Below are 14,629 nucleotides of genomic sequence, written 5' to 3' on the forward strand. Positions count from 1 at the left end.
GTGCGCCTTCCTCGACAATGGATTTGATTGGTGGAGCGTGGAAATGGCGGCTGTAGCCTAGGGGTCGGCCGAAAAGCAGCGGCGGCGTCTGGGGCGCTTTCGCAACATTCAGACCTAGGTTGCAGCCCGGTTCCGTGAGCTAAGGTGGTTTCACATCTTACTCCGCCCAACACCCCGGGCGTCGCAGCGCTGGGCTCGTTGCTGCAGCTGGACCCTGCTCGATGGGCACGACTGGGCTGGAGAGTCTGAGCCTGGGGGACCGCGGAGCTGCCCCCACCGTCAACTCTAGTGAGCGCCTAGTCCCAGACCCGCCGAGTGACCTCCGGTAAGTTACTGTCCCCTTTTGGGCCCCAGTTTCACCACCTGTAAAATGGTATCGGGAGAGTGGACGGTGTGTGGGCCTAACCTTTGACAGAGGGTCGGCAGAGACCTCGAAGCCCACGGGTTTAGTTACTAGGGTCTGGAGCTCAGGTGCTCTTCCTGTGGGATCAGCCCTGGGGTGCGCCCGACTTCCTCATCCAAGATGACTAGGGAGACTGGGGGGGAGCCGGGAGGTTTTGTGCAAGAGGTCCCTTATGTTGGAGGATCCTAGGAAGTCATTAGAGTATGTGTGTGATAGGAGGTTAAGATTTACCTACTTTTTTCAAAATTTAATCCTAAGAACTACTTTGAAAGAGGCATCACCTTCTTTTTACAGAGTCTTTTACAGAGACTTTGAGATGTTAAGTAACTTGCTGCTAAACTTACAGCTGGTAGAGCTGGGATTTGAGCCCCAGTCTCTTAAGAGTTTGTGCTGATTCCACCAGGCTTCAGTATCTTTAGCTCTAAAATTGTAAACAATATCATTTCATAAGATCCATCCAGCTCCTCAAAATTATTTTACCCCAAATTACATCAGAAAACCTTGATTCTAATTCTAGTTCTTGCAGTTTCCCTATTTGTAGAAAAGAACTTGGGTTAAATGATCTCTCTAGACCCATACACCTTTCGCAATCTGTGGTTTAGTGATTAGGATACACTTTACTGAAATTTTTCTTTTTTTAATTTTAAAATTATGTTTTCGTCATAGAAGACACATTGGAACATTAATGAATTTTTAGTGTAGTGTTTTTGTTTGTTTTTTTTTTTTTTTGAAATGAGGTCTCGCTCTGTCACCCAGGCTGGAGTGCAGTGGCACAATCATAGCTTCCTGAAGCCTTGACCTGCCGGACTCAAGCAGTCCTCCTACCCGGGCCTCCTTAGTAACTGGGACCACAGGTATGCTCCACCACGCCCAGCTGCTTGTTGTTTTTTGTTTTGTTTTTTTTTTTTCATTTTTTGTAAAGACGAGGATCTCTCTGTGCTGCCCAGGCTGGTCTCAAACTCTTGGGATCAGGTGATCTTCCCACTTCCTCCTCCCAAAGTGCTAGCATTACAGGCATGAGCCACCTTGCCTTGCCAGCTTTTTTCAATAATAGTATGGGGGAGAAGTATTAGACCAAGATTTGGTAGACTTGGATTCTGGTGTCTGTTCTGCAAGTAATTTAACCTTTCTGTCACTCAATTTTATCAATAAATTGAGAGTAAACCTTATTGTACCAACAAGGTTACCATGAGGATCAAGAATGAAGGAGATTCAAAAATTCTGTATCAAATTATTTACCTTCTGGAGGATTACATCTGATGAAAGTGATACACACTGTCTCCCAGAAATTTTACATTATGTAAAACTTTTACCTCATTTATTTGCAGAGAAGACAGTGTAACTCACTGATTTATTTAAGCATTTTCTGGTGCTTTCAGAGCTCAGCTATTGGTTCATATTCTCAAATTTATGGTAAGTGCCCCCAGAAATCTTTATAATAGCCCTACTCGGTGATTAATCCGAAAAGTTTCTAGCTTGACTTTTTTGTTGTGCAGAGATTTCCAACACTTTTTAACCTGTACTAGAGGATATGGGAAGCTTTTGGAAGACAGGAAAACACTCCCATAGCACAAGACTGGTCCATACTGACTTTAATCTCTTTCATTTTAATATGGATAATTATGTGGTTCCTGCATTGTCATGGATTAAAACTGAGTAGGCAGTGGAAGATAAATTTTAAATAAGTTAATCACTTAGACTTTGTTTTTCCAGCAAAGAAGATGTTGCTATGGAATTGGAAAGAGTGGGAGAAGATGAGGAACAAATGATGATAAAAAGAAGCAGTAAATGTAATCCCCTGCTACAAGAACCCATCACTTCTGCTCAGTTTGGTGCTACTGCAGGGACAGAATGCCATAAGTCTGTCCCATGTGGATGGGAAAGAGTTGTGAAGCAAAGGTTATTTGGGAAGACAGCAGGAAGATTTGATGTGTACTTTATCAGGTAAGCATGTAAGATGGTAAAGATAGTACAGCCAAATGATTTTGTCTGGGCAGGTAGTGGGAGCATAGCAGGAATCTTAGCTTCTTTATATTTTTACCATAAAATGATTGCAGATTCTATTCTTTCAAGGTTGCTATTAATTACATCAAGTGATTGGGGGAAAATTACATACATTTTGTCCCTCCTACTGTGAATGGTTAACGGGTAGGTTGCATTTTAGTTATATTTATAAATTTATATTGTCATAGAGGAAACCATTTAAAAGTGCCATTTATCACTCTTTTTCATTTTTAAATGACAGATGCCCATGGCAACATTTGGAAATTAATTAGAAATCTGAAATGTGGTCCAGTTCTTTTAAAAGTCCCTTCTATTTACTAGTAGTAAGTTTCCTTTAATATCATTTTCTAGCCCAGAAGGACTGAAGTTCAGATCCAAAAGTTCACTTGCTAATTATCTTCATAAAAATGGAGAGACTTCTCTTAAGCCAGAAGATTTTGATTTTACTGTACTTTCTAAAAGGGGTATCAAGTCAAGATATAAAGACTGCAGCATGGCAGCCCTGACATCCCATCTACAAAACCAAAGTAACAATTCAAACTGGAACCTCAGGACCCGAAGCAAGTGCAAAAAGGATGTGTTTATGCCGCCAAATAGTAGTTCAGAGTTGCGGGAGAGCAGAGGACTCTCTAACTTTACTTCCAGTCATTTGCTTTTGAAAGAAGATGAGGGTGTTGAAGATGTTAACTTCAGAAAGGTTAGAAAGCCCAAAGGAAAGGTGACTATTTTGAAAGGAATCCCAATTAAGAAAACTAAAAAAGGATGTAGGAAGAGCTGTTCAGGTTTTGTTCAAAGTGATAGCAAAAGAGAATCTGTGTGTAATAAAGCAGATGCTGAAAGTGAACCTGTTGCACAAAAAAGTCAGCTTGATAGAACCGTCTGCATTTCTGATGCTGGAGCATGTGATGAGACCCTCAGTGTGACCAGTGAAGAAAACAGCCTTGTAAAAGAAAGATCATTGAGTTCAGGATCAAATTTTTGTTCTGAACAAAAAACTTCTGGCATCATAAACAAATTTTGTTCAGCCAAAGACTCAGAACACAACGAGAAGTATGAGGATACCTTTTTAGAATCTGAAGAAATCAGAACAAAAGTAGAAGTTGTGGAAAGGAAAGAACATTTGCATACTGACATTTTAAAACGTGGCTCTGAAATGGACAACAACTGCTCACCAACCAGGAAAGACTTTACTGGTGAGAAAATATTTCAAGGTATCCAGTGCTTTCAAGCACTATTAAACATTATGTGATGAGAAATTTATAATGCTGCATCTTGTATTCGTGCCTATACATGGTTAAGATGTGAAAATAGAGCCAAGAAATAGGGCCAAATATGAGATACCAGTTGATCCTAATACTTTATCTTAAACTGATATTCAAGCAGTTTCCTATGGCAGAGAGAAAATCAGCTGACTGCTGTCGTGATGCCATGGCAAAGGAGAGTATTACTATTAACAGCTGCCGTTGTCTCTTCCTGGTGCAGCAGCTGGGACTCTTCTTCTTAGCAGTGCTTTCCCTTCTTCCCATCCTCTTTCCAGCCAGTAATCTTAAAACTTGAAGGAAAATTAAAAGCCTTCACTTGTGAAAAATTTAGGGAAGGCTTCTTATATACATAAATGAGTGGAGAATAGTTGGTGTCTTCTCTTCACACCCCTCCTGATACTTACTGCTAAGTGTGACTTCCAATTTAATTTTGTATATATCATAGTCATTTTTATCTTCTTTTAATGTAATACTTCTCTAAAATGCTTTAGAGCTCTAAATAATTCAAAAGTATAATCACATAGTTCATCTATTATTTGTAATATGCTCTTAATACAGAATTCAGAACTTAGCAGTTTTGTCTTTATAATACCTCAGTGAATAAGAGATAAAAGGGAGACCTTTTGAGCAGCCCTGTATTAGTTATTCATTATGCCATTATGGTATAATGAATAACTCCTTTAAAGAATAATAATTTTACTTAAACTCCTGTGGGGAAACAGCCTGGACAAATTTGTGAAGCAGGAGATTAGGTTTGATTCTTGTTCCCAGTTCTACCCATGATTTTATGTCTTTTCTGTGCCTGGAGTTTCTCTGCCTTTAACACAAGATGGCCATATATACCTAGGAACTGCATAAGAATTCTTCAAGTCAGTGTCCTAAACACTGAGCTTCTCGAAGAAAGCTTTGAGGTTTATGTAGATTTATTGCTAGCAAAATGGGCAAATATTAAAAACTTTTTTTTGTGGTAAGAGTCTAGTTGTCAACATGAGATGAAGTACTCTTAGTACTAGGTGTCCATGAAATACTGAAGACACCCACTGGCTTAGCTAGAAATTGCCAAGTAAACCTGGCATAAAGGAGACTAGTAATTATTCATAGGAGCCCACAGAAAAAGTTGTCAAATCAGAGCAGTCAGAGCAGTTTCCTTTGTTCTTTTTTTTTTTTACTTTCTACTGGGCTTTACCTACTCAAACTAAAATAGCGAAAAAACAGTAGTCTAATTATCTGGAGACCTGGATACTTCTTCCAGTTTATAGTCAATCCCAGTATCATTTTGGGATGATTGCTTAATTTAGAAGCTTTAGTTTCTTCATCTGTAAAACAGAGGTAACCATTCTGACTAGTCCTGTTTTTCACATCAAAAATATTGTAAAATGAGAAGTGAAAAAGATGCTATACAAATGCAAGGTATTATTAACTGATATTCAAATTGCAAGGGTATGGCTAAGGAGTATTACATGTGATTTTAGAAATTTGAGAAGTCTGATAACACTGGTTCCCAGTAGATAGAGATTCTCAATAAGTAGTTGTCTCAGGTGCTCTAGGGTTCAAATTGTAGGTTTTTCTGCAGATTCTGTTTTGTCTGTATCCCTTCTTTTGGTAAGCTTAAAAGTAAGTGTTCACTGCAGAAATTTTGGAAAATACAGAAAAGTAAAGAAGGAAAGAAAAATTAGCACTTGGCAACAACCATTACATCATTTTGGCTTATTTCATTTTTAACTTCTGTATTGTTATTTATATATGTTTCCCCTTTTTTATAAGATTGGGATCATATGTAGACTCTTGCTTTTTCATTTAGAAGTTAATAGGAAAATATTCACAATAGTCTAAAAAATACTTTAATGACCACATTATACAAATGCATCGTAATTTAAAATATTCCATACTGCCTTTAATTTTTCAATACTATAAATTCTGAACATAAGTCATAAAGAACTAGTGTCACAGAGTGGTTAAAGGTGAGAACTCAGGAGCCAGACTGTCTGGATTTGAATTTTAGCTGGGACACTTAGTATCTGTGTGATCTTGAGCAAGTTACTTAGCTTCTCTGTGCTTCAATGTCCTTATCTGTAAAGTGGAGATAAAAATAGTACCAAGTTCATGGGTCATTAGTTGGATTAATTGGGTATTTATGTAAAGGGCTTAGAACAGTGCCCGGCATGCTTTGTAATAGTGTTGATATTATTATTTGCATCCCTGAATATTGCTTTAAGCTAAACCATAGACTCAATAGTGTTCACTTTTCCTTTTCAGAAGATACCATCCCACGAACACAGATAGAAAGAAGGAAAACAAGCCTGTATTTTTCCAGCAAATATAACAAAGAAGGTATCCCTTTCCAAATCAGAACAGCAAATTCTAATTCTATTTTGGGTTTTCAATTCTGATGCAGTATGTTTGTTTAGCTCTTAGCCCCCCACGACGTAAAGCCTTTAAGAAATGGACACCTCCTCGGTCACCTTTTAATCTCATTCAGGAAACACTTTTTCATGATCCATGGAAGCTTCTCATCGCTACTATATTTCTCAATCGGACCTCAGGTTTGGGGATTATTATCATCTTTGTCTTTGTAGAGACAGTGTAGTAAGGAGAAAGCACTGAATTGAGGCCTGGGTTCAAAGTCCATTTTGAGTGTGTCACCTGGGATAAGGCATTCCCCCTTATCCCTTAAACTCTTCACCTATGAGGAAATTAGACTAGATGACATCCAACAGACCTTTTAGAATAAAGGCGTAGATTTTATTTATTTTATACTTCCAAATTCGTTTTGATCATCATTGAAAATCAGTTAACGTTTCTCCACCCTCTTTCATGTGTGTTTAAAAGTATCTTTCACTGAATGTACCTTGTGTTCTATATGCTTCTACTCTCATTATCTGCTGATCTGATCATTTAAAAGCTAATCATGCAAGGCCAGTTTTCAGCATAATTTGGACTATTAGCCCAATATATTAGCAGTTTTGGCATTTGATTCTGAAAGTGGTTGCTGGTTCAGATAATGGCTTCTTGCCAGTGTTTTGTTTTTTTTTTTTTTTTTTTTTTTTTTAAAAACCCTATGGATGAGATTTCTAGATGAGAAACTACTTGAACGTGAAATCAGCCCACCTAGAGTCTTGTAATCATTCAGTTACTTTTACTTCCCAGGTAAAATGGCAATACCTGTGCTTTGGAAGTTTCTGGAGAAGTATCCTTCAGCTGAGGTAGCAAGAACCGCAGACTGGAGAGATGTGTCAGAACTTCTTAAACCTCTTGGTCTCTACGATCTTCGGGCAAAAACCATTGTCAAATTCTCAGGTATTTTCCTATATACCCAAAGGAAAAACATAATACATTGTGCTTATTTAAGAGAGCCACACCTTAAACTTTAATGTCCTCAGATACTATATTAATGGAGGTTTTTCAGCTCAAGCACCCAAGGCATTTAAAAAAGTCCATTTTCCCCAAACCACAGTCTCCCACTGACCTAAACAATAAATCTTTGCCCAGCACTGGGTCAGGCATGTGGGCAGAATTAGGGGAAGAAGTCAGTGAAGCAGAAAGCCCAGTTCTTGACCTCAAGGACGTGACCTCTGTCTCGTTAGCACAGCACAAAAGAGTGGTTAGGAATTGGCAAATGATATGGGTGCTGCAGGAATTCAGAAGGAAGAGTAATCACAACTGGGGTTGCCGGGAAAGAGCCCTTCCTGTCCCTTTCTGCTGTTCTCTCCATCCTGCCCCGTCACCACACATTTTGGGAGGGGGTCTTTAGAAGCTGACCTGATAATGTGGGATGTTGTATTCTTCAGATGAATACCTGACAAAGCAGTGGAAGTATCCGATTGAGCTTCATGGGATTGGTAAATATGGCAACGACTCTTACAGAATTTTTTGTGTCAATGAGTGGAAGCAGGTGAGGCCCACTCCCATCCATAATTCAGCACATTTGGTCTCTGAGGCAAAATAAGTCCACCATTATGGTTAAGACTGTTTGTTGGATACAAATGCTATTACAGTCACAAACAATTGTGTTCCTGGCTGCGGGGAAGCGGGTGGCATGCGGGTTTTGGGGTTTTTGATCAGTAGGCACTCCCAAGTCCACAAAGACCAGTCCAGAGGCGTGGCCTCTGACTCATCTCCAGTGGTTTGTCACCTCTGGCCCTGTTCCTGTCATTCCCCATTTGTGTGCTATCTCTAAGCGCGATGTGGTTTTCCTCCTGTCAAAAGTACACCACTACAGGAAAGCAGGATGGTTTGGGCCTGCAATGTATGCTTATTGGGTATCTCTTAGTGGTCTCAGACTACTTTTGTGGTGACTGGGTCCTGCTTCAGCCCTGTTGAGTATGCCCAGCCTGTGGCATGCTGGTGGTATCCTGGCAGCTGGTGGGTGGCCTGGTACGCTGCCCACTCAGCTTGAGACTCACCCTCATGCATTCAGCCAGTAGGTCTGGCCAAGCCTGAACTGAAGGACCACAGTCCTATCCCAGCTTCATCAGAGCAATCCATTGTGACCTGAGAATCCATTTAACCTCTCAGGGTCTAGAACCTCCTTCTGGAAAGTGAGGTTAATACTTGACTCATGTCATCGCCACCCCACACTCCAAGTCACGGTTGAGTAGTAATTTGGACAGTACTTTGTAAACTGTGTGGGATTACCTTAATATAAGGTATAACTTAAAATATTCATGAATCCCAGGAGGTTAAAGGTTATAACTTTTAGGTATAGTATCATAATGTACTGTCCCCCAGCAAACATTTAAAAAGCCAATTTTAAAAAATGTATTTCTGACTAAGTTACATTAAGGTCTCTGCCTCTTTGTATGTTGTGTTTCTTTCAGGTGCACCCTGAAGACCACAAATTAAATAAATATCATGACTGGCTTTGGGAAAATCATGAAAAATTAAGTCTGTCTTAAACTCTGCAGCTTTCAAGCTCATCTGTTATGCATAGCTTTGCACTTCAAAAAAGCTTCATTAAGTACAACCAACCACCTTTCCAGCCATATAGATTTTAATTAGCCCAACTAGAAGCCTAGTGTGTGTGCTTTCTTAATGTGTGTGCCAATGGTGGATCTTTGCTACTGAATGTGTTTGAACATGTTTTGAGATTTTTTTAAAATAAATTATTATTTGACAACAATCCAAAAAAAATATGGCTTTTCCAATGATGAAATCAGAAGATGAAAAATACTTCTAAACTATCAATAATACAAAGCAAATTTCTATCAGCCTTGCTAAAGCTAGGGGCCCACTAAATATTTTTATTGGCCAGGCGTGGTGGTGCATGCCTGTAATCTCGGAAGGCTAAGGCAGGAGGATCATTTGAGCTCATGAGGGCCCAGGAGGTCAAGGCTTCAGTGAGCCGTGATCATGCCACTGCACTCCAGTCTGGATGACAGAGAGAGACCCTGTCTCAAAAAATATATATTTAAAAAATAAAAATAAAAGCTGACCCCAAAGACAAATAAGATTCCTCTGGCATTGTGTATTGTTGACAGCTCCACACTAGCTCTTAGGAATTGTAGATTCCACCTCAGCATCCATTTGATAACCTAATGTGAATATGGGCCTGCTGCTCCATTTCAGCTCACTCACTCTTTTACCTTGGTCCCTTTATGAAAACTTATTTCTCATTCCATTTGGAGTTTATACCATTTGGCCAGGCACAGTGGCTTACACCTGTAATCCTAGCACTTTGGGAGGCTGAGGCAGGAGGATTGCTTGAGCCCAGGAGTTCAAAACCAGACTGGGCAACATAATGAGACCCCATCTCTACAAAAAATTTTAAAAATTAATTGGGCATGGTGGCATACACTTGTGGTCCCAGCTACTCAGAAGGCTGAGGTGGGAGGATCCCTTGAGCCCAGGAGATTGAGGCTGCAGTGAACTATGATCACACCACTGCACTTCAGCCTGGATGACACAGCAAGACCCTGTCTCAAAAAAAATAAGTCTTATGCCATTTTTATTACAAGTATTGTTATAGTTCAAATACCAAAGCATTTACTATTAGAAAGAAACCAAGGGAAAAAACTAGTTACTAAGTCTTAATTACCAACTACCATTTTAAGGTATAATTTGAAAATTAAATTGATTGAATAAATGAAAAATAAATCAGTTGTTCAGGAAACTGCCTTTGTTGTAGGGCGGTGTGAACCGAATCAGGCTGCAGTGTGATGCACAGGTAGTTGGTTGTTTCCACTTTAGTGAGTAAGTGTCAGTCAGTTTTTAGAAGGATGGATTTTGACCAGAGAACAGGAAAACTGGCCACACCTCCCTCTCCCCAAGGCAGACATCCACTTTATAGTTTACCATCACGTTTTCATTTAACAAACATCCAAGTAGCATTCACAAAGTGTAAAGCCCTGTGGTGGGGAGGGGCACAAAGATAAGCAGGTTCTGTACAGACCCTCACAGAGAGAAAGAAGGGCACCTAATAATGGAAGGGAACAAAAGGGATAAGGAGTAGGGACAAGACACCCAAATATGGCAGCTAAAGGTAAGAGAGGGGCCTCTGAAACCTTGGGCCCAGCTGGGGCTGGAGGATGGGGCGAGCTCACCAAGCTCAGGGCATCAGGTGTGGCTTTGTGGCAGGGCTGGTGGTCACATACCTTCCCCCAGCATGTCCATGGGGAGTGTGGGCCCGTGTGAATGCAGGAGGCGAGCTCTGCACCAGGAGAGTTCAGGACACAGCCAGGTTGCTCAAGCTGTAGGCCTGGCTTTTCCTGTTTCTTGCAGATGAGGTTGCCTGACCTCTGTACCTGTTAACTTCTCTTTTAAAAATGTGATAGTGGAGTCTACCTCACACAATGATTGTGATTATGAAGTTCAGAAATGTAGTGCTAAAATGGTACCTGGCTTGCAAGAGTGCTATGTGAATGTGGCCCATGGCAACCATCTCAGGCTGCAAGGGTCACAAAGATAGCTTGTCTCAGCAAAGGAATAAGGGCTCAGGTGTTTCTTTTTAACTTTTTAAAAATTGAGCTAAAAGCCACCATTTAACCATTTTAAAGTGTACAATTCAGTGGTTTTAGTACATTTACAATGTGCAGCCATCATCACTGATTCCAGAAGTTTCCATTTCTTTTTTCCACTCCAAAAAGAAGCTCCCCACCTGTTAGCAGTCACTTCGAATTACTCACCCCATCCCCTAGCAACCATTCATCTACTTTCCGTGTCTGTGGGTTCGTCTATGCTGAACATTTCACATAAATGGAATCATACAGCACGTGGCCTTTTGTGTCTAGCTTCTTGCTTAGCATACTGTTTTGAAGGTTCATCCATATTGTAGCATGTACTTCATTCCTTCTTATGGCCATCCTATGGATATACCTCATTTTGTTTATCAGTTGATGCACACTTCAAGGGTTTATTATTATTCTCTGGTCCTCAGGTTCTGTAACTCCAAACCATGGCACCCTGCCATAAGGGGGGCAGAACATACCAAACACCTCTATCTGGCCACAGCTCACTTTGGTTCTTCCTAACCCTCTGGAGGAGGCAGGGCCTATTTTTCCGATGAGAAAACTGAGGCCTAGAGATATGGAGACCTGCGGAAGATCCCACATTTCACGGGAAAACCGGAGACTTTCTACACTAGAGTCAGGGACCACTGGGCCGAACGAAGAAATCTCGCCTTTCACCAAGCCCAGAACTGGGCATGGGGTGGATTTGCTCGCTGCCCCTTCCAGAATTCGACGAAAAGGAGGTGGGGTTAGCAGGCGCTCGGCAGGGCGGGCTCGCTCTTGACACGTGGCAGCGCTCAGCCAATTGGCGCGGGGCGTCCGTAGCCACGGCAACAGGTTGCTTATGCAGTCGGAGCTGAGCGCCTTTCGCACGACTTGGAGTTACGGTTTATCTGATACCCCGGTACCCCTACGCAAGCAAGCCCACATCGACACACATTCACACACGCCCTTCAGCACCCCCTCCCAGCACCACGACCATGGACGACGACTATGAAGCGTACCACAGTCTGTTCTTGTCGCTGCTCGGTAAGCCCCGGGAAGAAGCGTCTGCAGGGAGCGCTCAGCGCCCTAAGGACGCGTGAAAGTGGGATGAGGGCAAAAACTCAGCCACAGATCTTATTGTGCCGACCCCCTCTGGGTGAAGGGTTGCCATGGAGTCGGGGGCAGGTCATGTACATTTCTGAGATTTCCACCTGAGCCTAGTTGGAGGAACCAGAGGCCCGACCCATGTGACGGGAGCCCTCCAGCTCGCCCTGTTTCTCTGCGGGACATTAGTGTATTCAGTACTGGAGGAGAGGCATGGAGAAGACCAGTCTTCAAGGTTTTGGCAGTAATGTGCTGGGGACCAAGTTCTTGGCAAAACAATGCAGCTTCACGGGTAAAGGACAGAGATAAATGGATAATTACAGAATAAGAAGGGGTGAATGCCGGGCCAAGGGATGACACCCAGGAGTAAAAGGTGTGCTGAGGGTATGGGATGGGGAGGAACAGTTCCAAGCTTTTGGAAAAGATCTTTACACTGGAGCTTAAAGGATAAAAAGGAGTTCTCCAAACCAAAAGGGGAAGGAAAAGCATTTTGGGCAAGGAAACAGCATGCCCCAAGAGGTCTGGTGTCTCTGGAAATGAGGTGAGAGAGGTCAGAAGGGACAAGATCATAAAAGATCCCGCAAGCCAGGAGATGGAGAGGCCACTGGGAGTGGCAGGACTGGACTGGGAGGAGTCAGAAAAGACCTGAGACTGAGTTGGCAGACTCAGAATGTTGGTGTGGGGAGATGAGAGCTGGGGCTATAAAGCTTGAAGACTGAAGGTCTTCTCCATGCCCCTTCTCCAGCACTGAACACATTAATGCCCAGTGGAGAAACAGGGAGAGCTGGAGAGGCTGGCCACCTTTCCCAGGCACACAGGTCAGGGCTCTGGTCAAATGCTCAAGCTAAAGATGCTGGGAGGTGAGGGAGAAGGCCCAGGCTAGAGGGAACTACAGGGACTTGGGGGCTGGTTGGTCAGGAAACACAGAAGGGGCAAATAAAGATGGTTCTCAAGTTGGCAGCTGGGGGACCTGGTAAATGGAGATGTCTTCCACAGAGATAGAGAACGTACGCAAAGGACCCAGTTAGTGGGAGCAGGGGCACAAAGACAAATCCAGTCTTGGTTGGTTGAGTTTAAGATCCTTGTCAGTGGCTGGGCACAGTATCTCCCGCCTGTAATCCCAGCACTGTGGGAAGCTGAGGCAGGAGGATTGCTTGAGCCCAGGAGTTTGAGAATAGCCTGGGCAACATAGTGAGATACCATCTCTACAAAATTGTTTTTAAAAGTTAGCCGGGCCTGGGCGGGGTGGCTCACGCCTGTAATCTCAGCACTTTAGGAGGCTGAGGTGGGTGGATCACGAGGTCAGGAGATAGAGACCATCCTGGCTAACACAGTGAAACCCTGTCTCTACTAAAAATACAAAAAATTAGCCGGGCATGGTGGCAGGCGCCTGTAGTCCCAGCTACTCAGGAGGCTGAGGCAGGAGAATGGCGTGAACCAGGGAGGCGGAGCTTGCAGTGAGCCGAGATCGTGCCATTGCACTCCAGCCTGGGTGACAGAGCGAGACTCCATCTCAAAAAAAAAAAAAAAAAAAAAAAAGTTAGCCGGGCGTAATAGCATGCACCTGTAGCCCTAGCTACTCAGGAGGCTGAGCTGGGAGGATCATTTGAGCCTAGGAGTCCAAGGCTGCAGTGAGCTATGATTGAGCCACTGTACTCCAGCTTGGGGAACAGAGCAAGACCCTATCTCAATTAAAAATAAATAATAAAAAAAGATACCTGGCTGGGCGCGGTGGCTCACGCCTGTAATCCCAGAACTTTGGGAGGCCGAGGCAGGCAGATCATGAGGTCAGGAGATCGAGACCATCCTGGCTAACACGGTGAAACCCCGTCTCTACTAAAAATACAAAACATTAGCCAGGCGTGGTGGTGGACGCTTGTAGTCCCAGCTACTCGGGAGGCTGAGGCAGGAGAATGGCATGAACCCAGGAGTCAGAGCTTGCAGTGAGCCAAGATCGTGCCACTGCACTTTAGCCTGGGCAACAGAGCAAGAGTCCATCTCAAAAAAAAAAAAAAAAAAAGATCCCTGTAAGCCATCCAGGTGGAGATGTTTTAGGAACAACTGGAGGTATAAACTTGGAGCTAATTCTAAGTCAAAAATATTGGTATGGATGTCCCCAGCATACAGAAGGTCATAGAAACATGAGAGTGGAAGGGATTATTTGAAAAAAGAAGAGACCCTGGGTATAAGCCTGGAAGCAACAACCTTTAAGGAGTAATCAGCAAAAGAGGGGCCCAAAAACAGTAGCCGGAGAGGTAGAATTGGATATAGCAAGAGATTGAATCAAGCCAAGAGCAGGGAGAATTTCAAGAAAGAGTGGAATTGTTTCCAGACACCTATAGGCTGTCCGAGAAAAGAGAGAACAAGTGTGTTTTCTGGGACATCCATGGGGAGGACTAGAACCAAGGGGTAGAAAGTCCAGGGAAACAAATTCTGGGTCAATATAAGGAAGTATTTTCTAGCGGTCAGAGTTTAGTGTCCACCATGTTAAGTAGAAAGCTCCACATCACTGGAGATATATAAACAGAGGCAAAGTCTGCCAGTGGCATTGAGGAGAGCGTCCCTGACCTGGGCAGGTGATTGAACTAGTTGGCGTCTGAGAGATTTCCTCACCAATTTCCTAGGAACATTGTCACGTAGTCTCTACCCATAACTACACAATGACAGCCTCTTTTATTATAAGAGCACATTTCCCTTTCTGTCAATGGACACAGGACTCCAAAGAGCACTAGAATGAAGCCTCCTGAAGAGGGTGTGGTGGGCAGGCACCCTTGGAAAGTGGAGTCAGGGGCTGGTGCAGGTTTAGAACTATGTGAGGAGAAGGACTCGGCCAGGGGAAGCCCTGGGGAATGCAGTGCTCTTCAGAGGGCACAGCAAATGCAAAAACTGAAAACCCAGATCCAGGAAGGAACCAGGCACCTCGGACA

General features: G+C 42.9%; 2 protein-coding genes across 7 annotated transcripts in view; both read left to right on the forward strand.

The window, feature by feature from the left end:
- Positions 1-25: 25 nt before the first annotated feature.
- On the forward strand, positions 26-9,113 carry MBD4 (methyl-CpG binding domain 4, DNA glycosylase). Of its 5 annotated transcripts, XM_054550440.2 has the most exons (9): positions 145-325; positions 1,160-1,257; positions 2,117-2,347; positions 2,759-3,618; positions 5,926-6,000; positions 6,078-6,212; positions 6,817-6,966; positions 7,458-7,561; positions 8,487-8,799. In XM_054550440.2, the coding sequence occupies exons 3-9, from the start codon at positions 2,133-2,135 to the stop codon at positions 8,562-8,564; spliced, it is 1,617 nt and encodes a 538-aa protein (XP_054406415.2). In that variant the 5' UTR covers positions 145-325; positions 1,160-1,257; positions 2,117-2,132; the 3' UTR covers positions 8,565-8,799.
- The window catches only part of EFCAB12 (EF-hand calcium binding domain 12), a 29,194-nt gene continuing 23,533 nt past the window's right edge, over positions 8,969-14,629 (forward strand). For both annotated transcript variants that reach the window (XM_024245094.3, XM_054550553.2), the window contains exon 1: positions 8,969-11,642. In XM_024245094.3, coding sequence (XP_024100862.2) covers positions 11,594-11,642 — 49 coding nt within the window. In that variant the 5' untranslated portion in view covers positions 8,969-11,593. The remainder of the gene's footprint in view (positions 11,643-14,629) is intronic.

Source organism: Pongo abelii, chromosome 2, assembly GCF_028885655.2.
Source record: "Pongo abelii isolate AG06213 chromosome 2, NHGRI_mPonAbe1-v2.0_pri, whole genome shotgun sequence".
NCBI lineage: Eukaryota > Metazoa > Chordata > Mammalia > Primates > Hominidae > Pongo > Pongo abelii.

What these genes read in the sequence shown, in the direction of transcription:
- MBD4 (XM_009238400.4), top strand. Translation starts at nt 222, where the DNA reads ATGGGCACGACTGGGCTGGAGAGTCTGAGCCTGGGGGACCGCGGAGCT. An exon ending in TGGTGAGAAAATATTTCAAG is followed by an intron (nt 3,619 to 5,925) that starts GTATCCAGTGCT and finishes TTTCCTTTTCAG; the next exon opens with AAGATACCATCCCACGAACA. An exon ending in CAGCAAATATAACAAAGAAG is followed by an intron (nt 6,001 to 6,077) that starts GTATCCCTTTCC and finishes ATGTTTGTTTAG; the next exon opens with CTCTTAGCCCCCCACGACGT.